We start from the raw sequence: 17,553 nt of genomic DNA, 5'->3' as shown, positions 1-17,553 counted from the left end.
CATAGAATCTCTTTCTGTACTTGAATTCTACTGGTTGACATAATGTTTCATCACACTACATAATTACAGTAACACTTGTGAGTAGTGTAAAGAGATGTAGGAATAAACTAATCAATTCTATATACAGTTTCAAGCAATGGGGGCAGACAGGCACGGTTGTACTCATGAGCAGCTGCCTGGGAGCATCTCATGTGTCATTGGCATCAGTCATTACATTGTACAGAGGCAATGAGAAAATTAGTTAATCTGCATGTAAATTAAGTGGAAGTCATTTAAGACTTCTTTATTAATCCTTTCAATAACCCAGCAAGGAAGTACTAGTATCCCTGTTTTAGAAGGAAGATCTGATTTGCTAGCTCATTCCCAAGCCAGGACCCAGACCTAGGCCTAGATAATTCCAAGCCAGCCTTCCACAAAGCTGTGAGACCTCTCTTCTATAATCTACTTGTGGTTTTAACCTCAGATTTACTTTATTCACTGCCCCTACTTCATGAATTACTGTGTAGAACTCTGCAACGGGAAATACTAGCCCCTTTATTTTTTCATGAAGATCGTTAGGCACTTATTATGCTATGGTTATGTTTCCCCCAGTTATACCTGAAATTCTCTGTAGTAATCAGTTTTGGCTTTATCTGGATGTTCTCCCACCTTTGTCTTCAGGTCATAGTTTCCTTGGCCTGGTTAGCTTGTCTCTAATCCTTGAAAAGTATGCTCTATCCCTAGCCTGGACCTTGAATTCTAAGCCATCATCTAGAGAGCAAAACCTTACTCATCATAGATGTATTACCATGTGTTTGCTTCTTATTTCCTTTTTTCTAAAGCTACAGCCTGTGCTTCCAATTTTCCTGATAGCCTCTACATGTCTAACTTTTATTTAGCAATTTTCTACCAGTGCCGTTTCTACATGAATCAGCACAAGTGAGATCACATTTGATGAGCCTTGACCCAGATTTGATGAGCTTTTTCCACTTTCTATAGAGATGTTCCTAAAGAAAATACGTCTACTGATTTACCACATCAAATTTGCACACATTTCAAGAGAAATTATCACCACATCACATCTCTTACCTGCCAGGAGCTTCACAATCCCTGCGATTTGTTTCCTTTCCAGAAGGTCTGCTTCACTGCCTCAGGAACAGGTGTGGCATCTTTATGAGCTTCAGTAATGCAGACTGGTGCACATCGCTGGCATACTCCCTAGTAGTGCCAGTCTTCTGAATTCTATACCCTTCACATTCTATTGTATTTTCAATTGAAATTCCAGTCCTTAGAGACTTCTTTGATGGATTCTTTTAGCAAACTGCTTTAATAGACTGTCTAATCTCTTTTGTCTCTGATGGTTTATTGTTTTAGCTACCTCATTCTTTCATGATCCAGAGTTAACTCCTCTCCTGACATAGTGGGTTGTCTTTAGCAGGTCTCTACTATCCTTTCTCTAAATAGTCATCAGAATGGAATCCAGATAGAAAACAAAGGAACCCTTGAAGAATATTAGAGAACCCTCATCGTTTCCACTTGTCAACCTCTGCTATAAAGACGTATTATCATGCTTCAGACTCTGAGTTGGACTTGAAACAACTGATTTAGCAGACCCCATCTCCAAATTTTGGTCTTCTCTGTCTCCATAAATGGCAACTCTATCCAGTTCACTGTTCAGACCAAAATCCTTACATTCATCTTTTTTTATTTTTATTTTTAATTTTTTTGGGTGCATGGTCAGGGAAATGATTTTTTAAATATTTTTATTGAGAAATAGCCACACACATACAGTCCAACCATATTATACAACCATATCATCTCATACTTGTATATTATTCACCATGATCATGTTTAGAACATTTTCATCACTCCAGAAAAAGAAATAAAAAGAACTCATATATCTCACACCTCTCCTTCTCATTGACCTACAGTATTTCAATCCACCCATTTTTTACCCTTTATCTCCCCCTATTATTTAATTATTTTTATCCTTTCTATTTTTTTAACTCCTCTGTCCATACACTGGATAAAAGCAGCATCAGACACAAGGTTTTCACTATCACACAGTCAAACTGTAAAAGCTAAGTAGTTATACAGTGTTCTTCAAAAATCAAGGCTACTGGAACACAGCTCAACAGTCTCAGGTACTTCCCTCCAGCCACCCCAAAGCACCATAAACTAAAAAAGGATATCTATATAATGCTTAAGAATAACCTCCAGGATAACCTCTCAACTCCGTTTGAAATCTCTCAGCCACTGACACTTTCTTTTGTCTCATTTCTCTCTTCCTCCTTTTGGTCAAGAAGGCTTTTACAACCCCATGATGCCAGGTTCCGGCTCATCCCCAGGAGTCAGGTCCCATGTTGCCAGGGAGATTTATACCCCTGGGATTCATGTCCCACGTAGCCAACACCCGCCAAGGTGGCTTAGAGAGAGAGGCCACATCTGAGTAACAAAAGTGGTTCTCTGGGGGCAACTCTTAGGCATAATCATCAGTTTGCAGGAATAAGTTTCATAGAGGCAACCCCCAAGATTGAGGGCTCAGCCTGTTGATTTGGTTGTCTCCACTGCTTGGGAGAATATCAGGAATTCCCCAGATGGGGAAATTGAATATTTCCTTCTTTTTCCCCAGTCCTCCAAGGAGAATTTGCAAATACTTTCTTATTCTCTGTCCAGATTACTCTGGGATATATTGGGGTATCACACTAATCTGTACAAACCAACAAGATCTCACGCACTAGTCAAGATTCTGTGTAATTATGGTATTCAACTAAACTGACCATACAAGTTAAATTAGATAATGTGCTATCCAAAATACAAATTTTGCACCAAATAAACTTCTTTCCCTTTGGTCTTGCACAGGGGTTGAAGTTTGAAAATATAGGCCAAATCATCCTGTACCCTGTATTCTGATTTACCTTAGTCCTAGCCAGATCAGCTTCATACATATCTCTAGATGAAGTCTGATCAATTTTTCAACTTTTTAAAGTCTTGCGCTCATTCTTTAATCTTATCTTTCTGTCAGACCCCATATACAATTCGTTTTTCAAGTTCATCTGTTTCCTTTAGAATATGCCAAGAATGTGCTCACTTCTCACTGCCTCCACCCCATAGTGACTAAATAAATTAACACCATGAAGAGCCACTTGTACCCATCTGCCAGTCTTAAGTTGTAGGTCCCCTAGTTTGGCTTCACCTTTGCTCATATGGAGCTTTGAAATGAGGGCACAGGAGAGAGGAATTTGTTCTCCAGACTACCTGCTCAACCTTCTACTGCCCTGTTGTTCGTTTGACCCAGGGAGAGAGAGGAGAAAAGTCTCAAGACAGTATTGGGTTTGTGATAATAAAGGGGTACTTTCATGGAAAGGACTCATCCTTGCCCACAAGGATCTGTGTATGCAGAAGTGAGAGTTGAAGATGGGAGGAACAGGGGAGGGAGGAGGCAGTCAGAGAAGGGAAGGTATTTTTTTTTTCTCTTCATATTCTTTTAAAAATGAGGGGCAGCTTTTCATGATGGTTCAGAGTGTGGGCTCTGGTGCCCATTGGCCTGCTGTACCATGTGATCCTGGGCAAGGAAACTTCTCTGTGTTTCAGTTCCCGTTGGGGGATGGGGATAAAATGAGTATTTGTGCTTTCCTCGTGTGGTTATTGTGAAGATTAGGTAAGTTAGTACCCCGGAAGCAGCTCTCCATAGTAAGTGTTTAGTAAATGTTGGTTTCATTAAAAAAAAAAAAAAAAAAAAAGCCAGTTTTCAAAGAAGGAGTGTAGACATTTGTCTGATGGGTATAGGAAATTATAAATAGTTTTGTAATGAACCACATTGTATTTTTCCTGGATCAGGACTCTTTTTGCTTTTACAGTAGAGCGCTATTCAGAGGGATAGTGGATACATGAGTCTTTTCATTGGGCTCCACAGAATCACCAGTTCCTGGTGATTAATTTTAATTATCATTTAACCGCATAAGTGGAGAAACAACGAAGTCCACCCATTCTTTCTCTCTTTGCCCTGCAATAGGATGGTTGTTCCAAGTCTGGATGAAGAAGTGGAATTTTCCAGAACAACATCCTCATCTGCAATATAAATTTCATAACTTCTATTGCATCTTAGACTTCAACTAGAGGTTTCGCTGAAATCAGATAGAACTGGCCCTGAAGGAGTTACTAGCAAAGATGGCATTCTTTACCCAATATATGCTTTATAGGAGCCCCATCACAACTGCTTCTAAGTCGTTTAGTGCTCCTCAGGGTTTTCTCTAAACCAACATCTAGGAATGTATCAACAAGGTTACCAGCAGTTAGGTGAAAAGAACAAGGTGTTCATATCTTCTGTTGAAAACTGCCCAACAGCATGGAATGGAATAAATCAGATCAGAGGCCAGGGGTAGACTTAAAGTTCATTGTCCAATGCCCAGTCAAGTGATCAGCAATTCTCTTCTCCTGACTATCTCTTTCTTCTGTGTTTGCTTGCCCATTTGACTTTCTTCTCTCCTTCTATCCTGAATATTCTTCCTCTTCTATCTCTTGTCCTCCCTCCTCTGCATTTTATTACTTCTCCATCGGTACTTGTCCTTGACTCTGTTATCCAGTGTGAAAGAGAGGATAGCCAGACCTTTATATTCTAAAACAGAAGAAGGGAATTTCCCAAATCCTCTTTTTTCTGCTTAGTGTCAAAGGCTGTCTTCAACTAAGGGAAGCTGTAAACTTTCTGTGTGCTCAATGACAGTGCTGTTGCTCTTTTTCAGTGCCAGATGCCAGTAATACACTTTCAGTCACTGTAACAAGAAAAATGCCCACACATTTCAAACCCCCATGAATTCGTGGTGTAGCCTCTGGTTTAGAACCATTGTTTGCTAGAGTAGTAAAAGTATATCACCCAAATATTGGACTCTAGTGCTTACCATCCATTGCTGATAATTTATTCTAATAACTCAATAGCTAAATTTCTTTGTGCCTAGAAAAAAACTAACTATTAAAGCACTAAAGTTTTACCACTCTGAGCCTAGACTATCTCCTTTTCACTTTTCAAAATTCAAGATGTTAGAAAATAGAAGACATTTTATTGATAGATTTAAAATACATAATATAATTTAATATGGAACAATTTTCTTTTAATGAAAACATTAGGTTTTCATAAAGTTCTTGGTTTATGAAATTAATTTGTGAAAATGGGCTCTAGCATCCTTAAAGTATGCTCATTTTTAATATACAGGATTGAAACTCATTAAAAGTGTTTTTAAAAATAGTACAAAGTACACACATTATAGAATCTCTTATACTAATTATAATATGCACATTAAGATTATGATGTTATAGTGGCTAACATTTCACATATATATAATCAATTTTCTTATTTCTTTTATATTTTAGAGAAAGAAATTTGAAGAGGACTGGATTCAGGCTCAGCACAACCAAACAGAAGAGGAACAGAAAAAGAAACAAAAAGCAGACCAGTCCTAGTAAACTCATGGGGAAAAGCAGACTCAACACTGTAAGTTATCTTCCTCCAGGAGGTCAGAGCCCATCTCAGAGTGAAGAGGAGGATTTAGAAGAGACCAAAAGAGAATCAACGTGTACCTTCACTGGTGGTCTGGAATTTAAACTAAGAGATTTTGTGAGTGGCTTTAAAGAAGAAAGATGGAGAAACATAAATCCTGAAGAAAGTTTTCCAGATGCTATGTCTGTTGTTGAGTTGGACAATACACCAAAGAATTGCCTCCCTCAGGAAGGTGATCACTTGTTTCTAAGTTCTTGGATTCCACATGAAAGCTCTGTTACATGTCAGACAGTGACTCAAAACCTTTTCTGTGTAACAAGTGACGGTTGTTCTGTCAGGAAGGGAGAAACACATGCTGAAAATAGGCAGGCTGTGGCATTAGACTGCCAGGACAGATTTGATGAAGCCCCCTGTTCATTTATGCAGGGGACAGAGATGGGAGATAGAAGTCTCCTAGGGGAAACAATTCTGTGCTGTCACTATGGATCCACAACTTCAGATAAAATTTCAAGAGAGGGGCAAGGAGTAAATGCAACTAAAACCAATTACTGGGCTTTTTTCTCAATTAATTTATCTAATGAAGATTTACAGCTGAACTCAGGTAGACAACACCATTTTGGTAGCTGGTCTGAGAGACCTTATAAGTTTATATGTGAACAAAGACCAAAGAAGGATAAATGGCCTAGGCTGGCCTGTCTTAACAAGAGGGGAGGATTGCTTGAATTAATCTCCACATCTGAAGGAGCATCAGTACCAGAAAGCTGTCCAGAAATATTGATGGAAGAGAAGCGATTAATAGAAGATGAAAATTTGTTATCTCCAACTGAGAATATAGATTCATTCATAGAAACAGAAACAGATATTGTCAGTAGCTGCTCACCTAAACTGGATATCCCAAAGGATGCCTTGTTGTCAACAGGGAGTAAGAAAAGGCGGCAGAGAAGGATTGTTAATCTAGCACCAAACTTTGACTTACCCAGACGTACTAATATCACTGCAAAAGGAATGGAGAAAGACGTCCTGTTAACAGAAAGCCATGCACTGAAAATTATTTTGGGAGAAGAAAAAAGAATTTCAATGATAAATAATGAAGAAGAGAATAAGCAAAAACTTAAGGCCTTCAGTCATCATCCTACATGGTTATGTCTTGATATTATCAAAGACACCCCTTTAAATATTGGTGGACAATTTTATTCTCACTGCTTCTCCTTTAACAGGCTGAGGTCCTCTATGTATTTTTACAACAACGTTATTCCTTCTCTCATGCTACAGTATTCACCTAGCTTTTGGAAGATACCTTTTGCAAGCAAGGAACCATCTTTGACTTTCAAATCTGACACAAAAATAGATAAAAAACTAAATGATGTAGGATTTATTTCTTCAGAAATTTTAAGTAGTCAACCTTATACTTTGTACTCCTTTAAAATGACTTCTCATCGTCACTATTTAAATGAAAGGTTTGGTGAAAAGCTGAAGACATGGGAAGAACCTAAGCCACTGCAGTGCTTACAAACTGAAAACCAAAATCTAACAAGTACTAACTTTTGTTCCCTTGGGCTTCCATTATCACAAGGGTTTGCGTTTCAACTGGTGAGACTTTTTGGATCTCCTGGAGTTCCAATGGGTAATTTTTTTTTTCATTTGTTAAAAGTAAAAGCTGCAGTTTAATAGATACAAGTAGTTTTTTGAGGTGTTCCTATCTAATGTTAGTGATTTCATGTGTCCATTGAAGTCATGCTGCTTTTTGGTAGGGGAGTGTGGGACCCCAGCGAACAGTGCTTGCTCTCCAGAGCCTGCCCTCCCCAGCCACCTCCGCCCTCTCAGTGTGTCAGTACCTGGAAGCTCACCGCAAACAGATACTGGGAAGAACGAAGGCTGAGGGCAGGTAACAGTGGTAATGTGACAAATAGCCTTGCGCTGCTTGGTTTTATTGAAACCTTTTTCTCCTTCTACATTTCCCCGGTTTGACACATGACCCTTCCCGAATGGTAAAGTAGTAAAGAGGGAACAGCAAAGATTAAATGATGAAGAAAGTCATTTTTAAAGTTCAGCTAGATTACAAAAGGCTATCTGAGAAGTGTCCTGGGAAGAAGACTGGGAGAGAGTCTGACTTGAACGGTTCCTTCCTGCTCTTAAGAGTGTTGTTTTAGGAAACGAAAAATCCACATGTGAAGAAAACGAGTGATAGGACTTTTCATGTATTCTAAGTAAAAATCCTATTAAATGTCTCCTCAATAACAAGCCTATTTAAGATGCTAAATGTTTGCGAGGAAAGGGAGTGCATGTCCCAACTGCTCCTTAACTGTAGCCCAGTTGCTGATAATTCCGTTTTCTTCCTCAGAGGCCCCAGTGCCAGTCCCTGCCATTCTCGTGTTTCCTGTTATCCTTTCTCTTCTTTACCCACTACCAAGCTCAGACCTCACAGCTGGTCTCCAAGTTTCCCACCTGGCCCCTAACCTTCTGCTGTTCCGGGCAGACTTGGTCCCAGCAGTTGAGACCTGGAGTCATGTGGTCAACCTGCTAGTGGAGTCTTGGCACCCTGTTTATCATATTTGACAACTTGGTGAATAATCTCAGAATAGTCACTTCTTTCTCATGCAATCAGTGCATATTTTGGAATTGAGGGAAATGACATTGCTGTTTCCACAAATTTGTTTTCAGCTAGCCTTAGATCCCTCATTCTCCTCTTTGTGTAAACATGGTCTCCTTATGTGTGTTGAGTTTAAAAAAAATTTTTTTTCCATAAAATCAGTTAGTGTGTGCCCAAGAATTGAGTACTGGCATCAGACTTATTTGTTTTATTTAGTTGAGGAGAGGTGTGAGTAGTAATTGAGGAAAAACTGACAGATGCTTTTGCTAATACCAAATTTAAGCTTTTAATTATGAGATGGATATGCTTAACAGGATCTAGGGACGGTGATGATAGATGAATGAGATGGCGGGAATCGGTGCACCTGTGACATTGTACCAGCATGGCTTTCCTTAGATGGCTCTCTATAGGCTAGAGCGGAAGACCCACCAGGAAATCAGTAGAAGAAAGCTTTGCAGCTTTTGTGCCATTGCAGGGATCTAGAGTAAATGCCATGGATGGGGAAAGAGGGAGTAGGGGAGGTGGGCTTTCTCTAATTTACCTTCATGTCCGTGGAGCAGTGTTGTATTCCTTGTAGCATTTGGAAATGATTTACTACAATTAGAAAACGTATTTTTCTTTTACATTTCACCTTTGGCTCTGGCTGCTTTTTAGAATAATGCAAGATAAAATACTTGAGGGCTAAAAAATGAAGAGGGAAAAAGGAGACTTGATATTTAGACAGCTTAAAATGGTTTCTTTTATTTATTTTTAAAGAAATGCACTTGCCTATGATAGTGTCTCTCCAGTGAAATAATTACTCTTCCACTGCTCTGTTGATACAATATTGTGCATGCTAATGTTGTATTTCTATACAGTAGCTTGAAATTTATTAACTGTATGTATTATACAGTCTATGACAAAAATGTAAATTTTCAAATTAAAAAGAAATTTAATTTAATTTTTCCTTTTGGGGTAAAGTTTGCTCTGCTGAGTAGTGAGCATAACAAATTGATCTATTTTGGATGTTGCTATAGTGATGTGCAGTTATATATTTTATTTTTAAAACAGGGGGAGGTGGGCAGTGCGACGGTGGCTCAGGAGGCAGAATTCTCGCCTGCCATGCCAGAGACCTGGGTTCAACTCCCAGTGCCTGCCCATGCAAAAAAAAAAGGGGGGGGGGCGGAATTAAAGAATTAGCAGCATTAGCTTAATCTTAATATCTAGTGTTTGTCATGGCGAAATTATAAGTATTACAGTGTAGGAGAATGACTCTGAATGAGCCTTTGTGCTTTTTGTCATGTTATGCAGTGAACTATTTTTAAGTCTAATCAGTGATTATTTTTCCAACTCCATGTTTCTCTAAGGAATGATTTCACACACGGACCACTCTTAGTGGTTTTCCTCAGGGATGGAATATCTCAGTGAATGTGAGTCGTTATCTAGCTGTCATACGTTGAGCAAATAAGGATCTGGAAAATGTTTTTTCCCATTTTTCGAAATGTGCCAAAGGCACATACCAAGTTTTAAAAATTAAGATCTCTTTTGCTTTGGAGAATTTTAAGAGATGAAGACATGTTATGTCAGGGACCTTAGCTCAGTATCAATATTCTGAAATTGTGTGCAAATGTTTTGCATGTCATTTTGTGCCATTTTTCTGAGAGAAGGTCCATAGATTGTTATTAGCTTCTTGGAGGGTCCACGACCAGAAGAAACTAACAATCACTGCCTTAGATTGGCACCGAAAGGGTCAAAGGTACAGATTTGAAAAGACTTTAAACTTCCTTCTCCCTTGAATATACAATGTCATTATAATCAACCGTAATGATCAAGCATCCATTACTTAAACTTCAGAAAGCATTTTAAAGGAAATAGACCTCATTCATCAAATAGCTTACCTTCTCACCAAGGAGATGACTAACACGAAACAGGGTTACTGCACATAGAAACTAAGAGTGAGGTTAGCAGTCCTAAAGGGATTATTGAAGTGAAAATGGAATTGGATGACTTCAACATGGAAGTGAATTATAAGCAGCATTTATACAAGAAGGAAAAGTGTGGTTTAAAAGAAAAGCAGAGGGAAAGAACATCACAGTTGAAAAATAACATGTGCTATATGAGGGAAAGGAGAAAAGTCTAAGTGCAGGCTGTGAACCAATTTACCTTGCTAGTTTGTACAAGCCAAGCTTGGGCAGCTGTCTGTGCCAGTGGGTGGTAAATGAGCCAGGGCAGCAGCTGAGTCCTGCCAGCAGGGCCCCTGCGGGTACGGGATTACACTCCAGGGCCACGCCTAGGCCGTCATAACCCAAATCCTCACGTGACTAAGCATGTGTGGGCACAGAGGAAGTAAGTTTGCTGTTGTTTGGTATGGCTGAGATGTGTATATTAATGTTTTGACTTGCTTATGAGGGTTTACTTTTACCAGATAATCTTTTTTTATTATTAATTAAAAAGAAAATTACAAGAAAGAAACACAAACATTCTTAACATATGCTCATTCCGTTCTACACATATAATCAGTAATTCACAATATCATCACATAGTTGCATATTCATCATCATATCATTTCTTAGAACATTTGCATCAATTCAGAAAAAGAAATAAAAAGACAACAGAAAAATAAAACGAAAACAGAAAAAGAATTATACATACCATACCCCTTACCCCTCCCTTTCATTGATCACTAGCATTTCAAACTAAATTTATTTTAACATTTGCTCCCCCTATTATTTATTTTTAGTCCATATGTTCTACCCATCTGTTGATAAGGTAGATAAAAGGATCATCAGACACAAGGTTTTCACAATCACGCAGTCACATTGTGAAAGCTATATCATTATACAATCATCATCTAGAAACATGGCTACTGGAACACAGCTCTACATTTTCAGGCAGTTCCCTCCAGCCTCTCCATTACATCTTGGATAACAAGGTGATATCTATTTAATGCATAAGAATAACCTCCAGGATAACCTCTGGACTCTGTTTGGAATCTCTCAGCCATTGACACTTTGTCTCATTTCACTCTTCCCACTTCTGGTCGAGAAGGTTTTCTCAGTCCCTTGATGCTGAGTCTCAGCTCATTCTAGGATTTCTGTCCCACGTTGCCAGGAAGGTCCACACCCCTGGGAGTCATGTCCCACGTAGACAGGGGGAGGATGGTGAGTTGCTTGTTGTGTTGGCTGGAGAGAGAGGCCACATCTGAGCAACAAAAGAGGTTCTCTTGGGGGTGACTCTTATGCCTGATTTTAAGTAGGCTTGACCTATCCTTTGTGGTTACCAGATAATCTTAATTGTCTAAATTGTTTAGGAGGGTTTTTCCTACCAGATAATTGTGCGTAGAGGAGCAGTTTGCAAGGAGACTAAACTTGCTGTAGCTGCGATGTTTACACGTGTCAGAGGAAAGCATGACCACTTAAACTGTATGCCCTGTGTCAGTCCCGCCTGAAGCTGTTCGTATGTGTATTTTCGTGGAGACAGGTATACTGGCATGCTCCACATATCCACCATAAGCATTTTCATGGGGTCTGGATAGTGTTTATTAATACAGACAAACTAATTTCTGATTTCCCCATCACTGAAATATCTTCCTAACCAGGCTTCTAACGTGATGGGAGTCTATATAGCAGGTGTACCTACCCTCACAGGTACTGTGACACTAGAGACGACATCTGTCCCCTTTTCTCTCATAGAGTCTTTGTTGCCTGATGACTATGTGGTTCCTCTTGACTGGAAGACACTGAAATTGATCTATTTGCAATGGAAGACGTCAGTAGAGGTATTTCTTTATGGCTCTCAAAGAGGGCTGCTCCTAAACTGGTTAAAAAACACATACACAAATTGGAGAAAAGGAGAATACTTGTTTTTCAAACTTAGCAGAGGGGTTGGGGGTGGCATATATATATATCTATCTTAGTGAATACATATTCATTTAGAAAAAGAATGTATGCAGATGGGTGGATAATGTATAGGATATTTACTTTCATTTAGTCCACCAAAGAAGGTTGCGTTCATCTTCCTGAACTCGGCTGTGGGGTATGCTCATATCAGGCCCACTGTGGGTGGCTGGGACATCCAGTCAAGGGGTCCTTTACACTTCACGACACCTTTTCTCCCTCCCAGCCCTCACTCCTATCCTGTGAGGACAGAAGAACAGCCACTGAGCAGGTTCCTGCTTGCCTGCCTGAGAAGCACCTCGTTGTCAGTGTGGTCTTCTGATGCACGGGAGAGCCTGACTCCCTGCTAACCTCCCAGCAAGCTGGGCAAAGATGGGCTGGGAAGGTCAGAAAGAGAATAGACAGAAATGCTCGAAAAGCTAGTACTCTATGTACGCCACAGGGAGAAGGTGGCGGGGATTCTGTTCACAGTAGATGATAGTGATGGTGAATTAATTATTATTTAAATGTGCCCAGAGGCAATGTTAGGCATTCATTTAGAAATAAATAGTAAAATTTAGCTTTAGTGAAAATTATAGCACTAAGGATAGTACTAGTTCTTAACTGTTCATATAAGTACCACTGTGGAAAAAGTGGATTACTTTTGTTCGTCCAGTTAGTAAAGCAGAATACATTTTTCTAAACTTCCTATTTCTTCTCATTCTCATGGGGACCTTATTGTTATCTTAAAAAAAATAAAGCAATACTTTAAGTGTTTCAAAAAAATCTGTGATTATGTTCTTTCATCATTTAGGGAGTATCCATCCCTATATGAGTTAAATTACTTAACCCAAATGCCAACTATTAATCTTCATTATATGTATTTTAATTATAAATTCTAGAAAAGACAGAAGAAGATTGGTTAGAAAAATGAGAATTCCTTGAATTGTAAGTACGACTTATTCCAGAGGCTTCTATATTATTGGAAGGAAGCAGATGTTAATATTATTTGGCCATAACAGCTTAAATGTGCCACAGCTGAAGAGTGAAATATAAAATATGTAGTTTGTTACCATAGCAATCATGTCTGCTGTTGCAGGGGTAATGTTTTTATTTCCTTCAAATGTGATCTTTTTGTAAAATCCAACAAAGCTTATATTGTTACTCCCAAATTTATTTTCCTACTTTATTGGTGACAACACATTTTTGAGAATTCTGTCAACAGACAGTTTATGAGGGATTTCCCCCTGGGTTGGTGCATGATGATGGCTGGGAATTAGGAAGTAGGTTATAGTTAAATATTAAAAGATTCTCTAGAAAAAGAGGTAAACTGTAGACAAATTCATACTATATTTAAGTTTAAAATATGTCAAGTTTAGACATAAAGCTGACATGAAAATAAACACATTACACTTTTCCCCAAAAGCCTAAACTATGAAATAAACACAGCTGCCACTATTTCAGTATATATGTATCTAAATTTTATAAGAATTGAATGCACTGTGCATTTACCATGTATTGTCTCTTTTCATTTTAACTCTTAATTCTAAGAGTATTCTGTGTTTCCATTTCTCAACTAGGAAATGTATGAATACCCAGTAACAATATTCTTATTTGTTTTAAACCTGGCTTTGCTGAAAGAAGAAGAGGACTAAAGATTTGAGAGAAGAGTTTAGAGATTTGGCGGGACCACTAGAAAATGTGAGATAAATGTAGGATGGAAAGAGATGAGAGGTCGTGAGGGATTTCAGAGAAAGGAGGTGAAGAAATTCATTCATTTATTCCTCAACTAATTACTGAGTTGCCTCATGTTAGACACCATTGGACACACTGAGGACATGCAGTGGAAACACTCTTGCCCTCAGGGAGTTGGCATTCTGGGGACTGATGTAGAGGAGTGATTTTCCTTTCCCCTCTACGGGGCCCCTGTGTCGGAAGACCCCAGCAGCGGCAGCAGGCAGCAAGCGTGCGCACATTTGGCTGTGGCCAATTCAGGCGGCTTTTCTACCTACTAAATTTGGCTATTTCTTGTCAAGGACCCTTTCTATTGCTCTTCAGTTTGTGCTTCCTTTGTGTACCTGGTCTTATTTGTCATGGTGTGCTCCTAATTATTAGCCTCTTCTTGTTGGGGAATTGATGCATGTTGAGCTCTGCCTGTGCAGACGTTTCATCAGTGTGATGAGACATGGCCTCCCGCTTTGCGTTTGGCACAGTGCTCTGGCTAAACAGGAATTGAGAAAGAGGGAAAAGAACGTTGCAGGAATGGGCTTCCATCTGGAAGGGGTGCTGACCGTCTGTGTGGCCTCAAGCAGAGTTTCACCTCCACACCCAGCTCCCAGCCCCAGCCCCCCATTTTTCATTTCAGTCCTCCACCAATGAAAAATGGGTTGATAGGATCAGCTCATCATGGGGACTTTAAAGGAGAACGAAATGAAATTACTTGCGAAGTACTTGCCCTTGAGCCTGATAAATAATAGGCTCTTAATTAAGTGTTAGTTCCCTTCCCATAAGTACCTCTTAGAGCTAAAGCACCGTCTTTGAAATGCCCCCAGGGAGGAATGAACTGGCTCCATCATCCTCTTAACAGTTTTGCCTGAGTCAGTTTATTTAACTCTTTGAAATGTAAATCGCTGGCTCCCCAGGGACAGGGCCAGAGGCTGCAGAGGTCAGGGCTGGGGTGGGGGACGGCCAGGTGCCCACTGGGGGACAGTGGGACAGGACTCCAAGCGGGGGGGGGGGGGGGGGTGGCAGAGGCAGGGAGACGAGGGTGGGCGCCGAAACACAGGCCATTCACGCGGATGTGGCCTGGCGTGCCCATCCTCTGTTTGTTTGCAGCTGACGTCGCGCCCGGTCTGCCCAAGCCGTAGCTCTGCCGAAGCCGTCGCGGCGCGGGACCATCCGGAACCCGCACAGCTGGGAGCCCCGCGCCAGCCTTCTGCGTGTGCCGCCCAGGGCCCCTTCCAGGGGACACCGCTGGGCGACAGGTCCTGCCATTCTCGAGCAGTTACTCTGAATAAAAAAAAACAAACCTCAACGGAAAAGGTAACGCTTTGAACGTTTTATTATCTCTGTTTGGAAATGTTTGGCAGAACTTGAACTTGTTTTATAGAAGAAAATAAGACAGAAAACTTGAGTAGTTTATTTTTAAAATTACCACAGGCCTAGTATGAGCCCCTGATTCCATTTCTAGAATTTTGAAAACCAGGGAGATGAAAAAAAAAGAAGACCCGCACTCACACTGACTGGTGGCTAGTTCTCCTCCTTGCTCCCCCGACTCAGGGTGCCCATTCAGACATTTCCCTGCAGAGGGGCCTGTGTCCTTCAGTGCGGGACTCTGCCGGGTGGCGTGGGCTGTGGGGCCATGCACACGTCCAGGGTGAAACACAGCTGGCCTTGTCAGGGGTCTTGGTGAGGGATTATGGACCTGCATTGTCCTACAGGCAATTATTATTTTTTATTTTGTTCTAGTTTAATTGTGCTTAAAATACGAGCATTCATATTTGAAACAATACAAACTAAGGGTTGATTATCAACTCCAGATCCTACCTATGGACGCTTACTTAGCTGGCTCTCTGGAGGCCCCCATCAGAGGTGGGCCTGAGGCCCACCCTTCAGCCTACAGCCCCTCAGCTGGCATTCTCAGTAATTGTGCCCAACCTTATTTTTAGTAAATCCCAAGCTTAGGCTCATCTGCTGGGAAGTAGTCCAGTTTAACGTACAATTATTGAACACCTTCTGAATGCTCAGGTTAGATCCTGGGGTGACAAGGGTAAGACGCTGCACCTGCCCTTGAACTTACTGTCCAGTGGGAGGAAACAGTTGCACCAACAGATGACTTTCAAAGATCATGGGTTAGGAGAGGAAATGAGGGAAACAGCCAGAGCTTTTGGACTCATAACTGGGTGTAGTGAGGGAAAGGGCAGCATCTGAGGTCACTTCCAGGCACTGCTGACCACCTTCTCCTTGAGATCCTCGCTCCCTTGCTTCCGCAGTGCCCCTGGGTCTCTGTGTTGTCTTCTTGGCTGCTTGCTCTTGGGTAATGAATGTCCTTCACTAGATCCACTTCAGTGCCGGGACCTCAGGGCAGCTTTGCGGCCTCTGCTCTGCATGGTTCCTCCTCCTCTAGGGGTGAGGGTTTCCAGAGCGCCCCCTCCAGCTCACACCTCTCTTTCCCAGCATCTACCAGCTCCGCCTGCCACAGGTAGCTCAGACTCAGTGCTGAAGCCCGCCTTCCTCAGCCCCAGAGCTGCTGGCTTGTCCCACGCTACCTGGGCTCCCTTAGAGGGGAACAGTGATGAAAGTCTCGAGCAGCACTGGCCAGTAGAACAGAATGCAAGCTGCAGATCTAATGAAAATACTTCCAGTAGCCACAGTAAAAAAAGTAAAAAGAAACAGATGAAATTAATTTAAATTACATATTTACCCAGTGGACCCAAAATATTACTGCTACCTGTCACCAATTTAGGAAAATTATTAATGATATATTTTACATTCTTTTATTCATCTTGAGTCTTTCGAGTCCAGTATGTATCTTCCATCTCAGTCAGACCAGCCTCGCTTCAAATGCCCAGCAGGTACCTGTGGCCGGTGGTTCCCAGGCGACAGCGCAACTTGGGAATGAAAGGGAGGCAGCACCCGAGGCAGGCAGGCACCCCTAAGGAGTGTGTGGGGTGCATGCACGATGTGTGCCACTATTTTTAGTCAGTCTGTTCCTTGTGGTGTTTCCCCAATGCCTGAAATTCCATCCTTTCTCAGAAGTGCTAAGAGTAATCAGAAAGCACCTGTCCCTCCCCTCTGCTGGTAGATACCGGGTTTCAAGGGAGAACAGCTCCCCTTCCCTCCCCACCTACCCCCCAGACCTCACGCCGGGTAAAGGGGACTCCCAAGAGGAGCCTCCCTACTTGGATAGCCCCTTTCTAAAGCTTACTGTGAAATCTCTGGAATTTATTTTAGAAGGAAGGTACTTTTCATCATTTTCATTCTTAGCTGCTAGAAACAAAGTTTGTATACAAGAATTATTATAGCTGAAGCCAAAAGCCAAAGTGTATTCTCCAGGATGGCATCAATTTCGAATATTCTCTCTTCTAACCCACACAATTTCAACTTTTGGTTCAGAAAATAGCATCATTCTGTCCCACTCCTGAGTGTGAAAGATTGGAGAGTCCCTGTGTGATCAGCCAGCGGGCGTTCACCAGTTCCCGGAACTTAGGACTTAGTTCTGGGAACTTCTCTAGAAATGGTCTCGGGGAGCCGGCTGGTTCCCGGGGGCGGCTGGGCGGGCCCTGTGCCCCGCTCACAGCAGCCTGTGTTTGAAGGGGGTGCTTTTCCCGAGGAAGAAGAGATTTGAAGCTATGTAGAGGCAACGACGATTTCTTAGAATATTTCTGGCGGCAAATTAAAGGAATAAAACAGAAAAGACACAAACTCTGGGACGTGGTGTCAGGCCTTGAGGCACCAGCTAGGTACTGGTGCCCGCGAATCGGTAGGGACACTGGCCTTTCCTGCCGGTTTAAAAGGCTTTTCACGGCCTTTCAGCGTCAACTGAAAGCATTTCCCTTCCCATGTCTAGGCCGGGCGAGGTGGGGAGGGGGCGGCCCGGGACAGGGGCCTGGCGTCCGGGGAGGCCCCCAGGAGCC

At 41.5% G+C, this 17,553-nt stretch overlaps 1 protein-coding gene across 7 annotated transcripts in view; it reads left to right on the top strand.

The window, feature by feature from the left end:
• LOC143681722 (NEDD4-binding protein 2-like 2) overlaps positions 1–14,951 on the top strand; it is a 75,605-nt gene extending 60,654 nt beyond the window's left edge. The window contains exons 7-11 of one of the 7 annotated variants that reach the window (XR_013174798.1): positions 5,347–7,097; positions 11,735–11,820; positions 12,820–12,865; positions 13,498–13,618; positions 14,753–14,951. Coding sequence is in view for 5 of the 7 variants with exons in the window: in XM_077158992.1 (XP_077015107.1) it covers positions 5,347–7,097; positions 11,735–11,958 (1,975 nt within the window). In the remaining 2 variants the exon portion in view is untranslated. Of the gene's footprint in view, positions 1–5,346; positions 7,098–11,734; positions 12,708–12,819; positions 12,866–13,497; positions 14,651–14,752 lie in introns of those variants that run through there. The other 6 variants (XM_077158995.1, XM_077158996.1, XM_077158994.1 and 3 more) reach the window with 6 other exon arrangements.
• Positions 14,952–17,553: the final 2,602 nt, after the last annotated feature.

The sequence above is a fragment of the Tamandua tetradactyla genome, chromosome 4, assembly GCF_023851605.1.
Source record: "Tamandua tetradactyla isolate mTamTet1 chromosome 4, mTamTet1.pri, whole genome shotgun sequence".
In the NCBI taxonomy this organism is placed as follows: domain Eukaryota; kingdom Metazoa; phylum Chordata; class Mammalia; order Pilosa; family Myrmecophagidae; genus Tamandua; species Tamandua tetradactyla.
The sequence above is the reverse complement of the archived record's forward strand: the minus strand, read 5'-3'. Positions and strand labels throughout refer to the sequence as shown.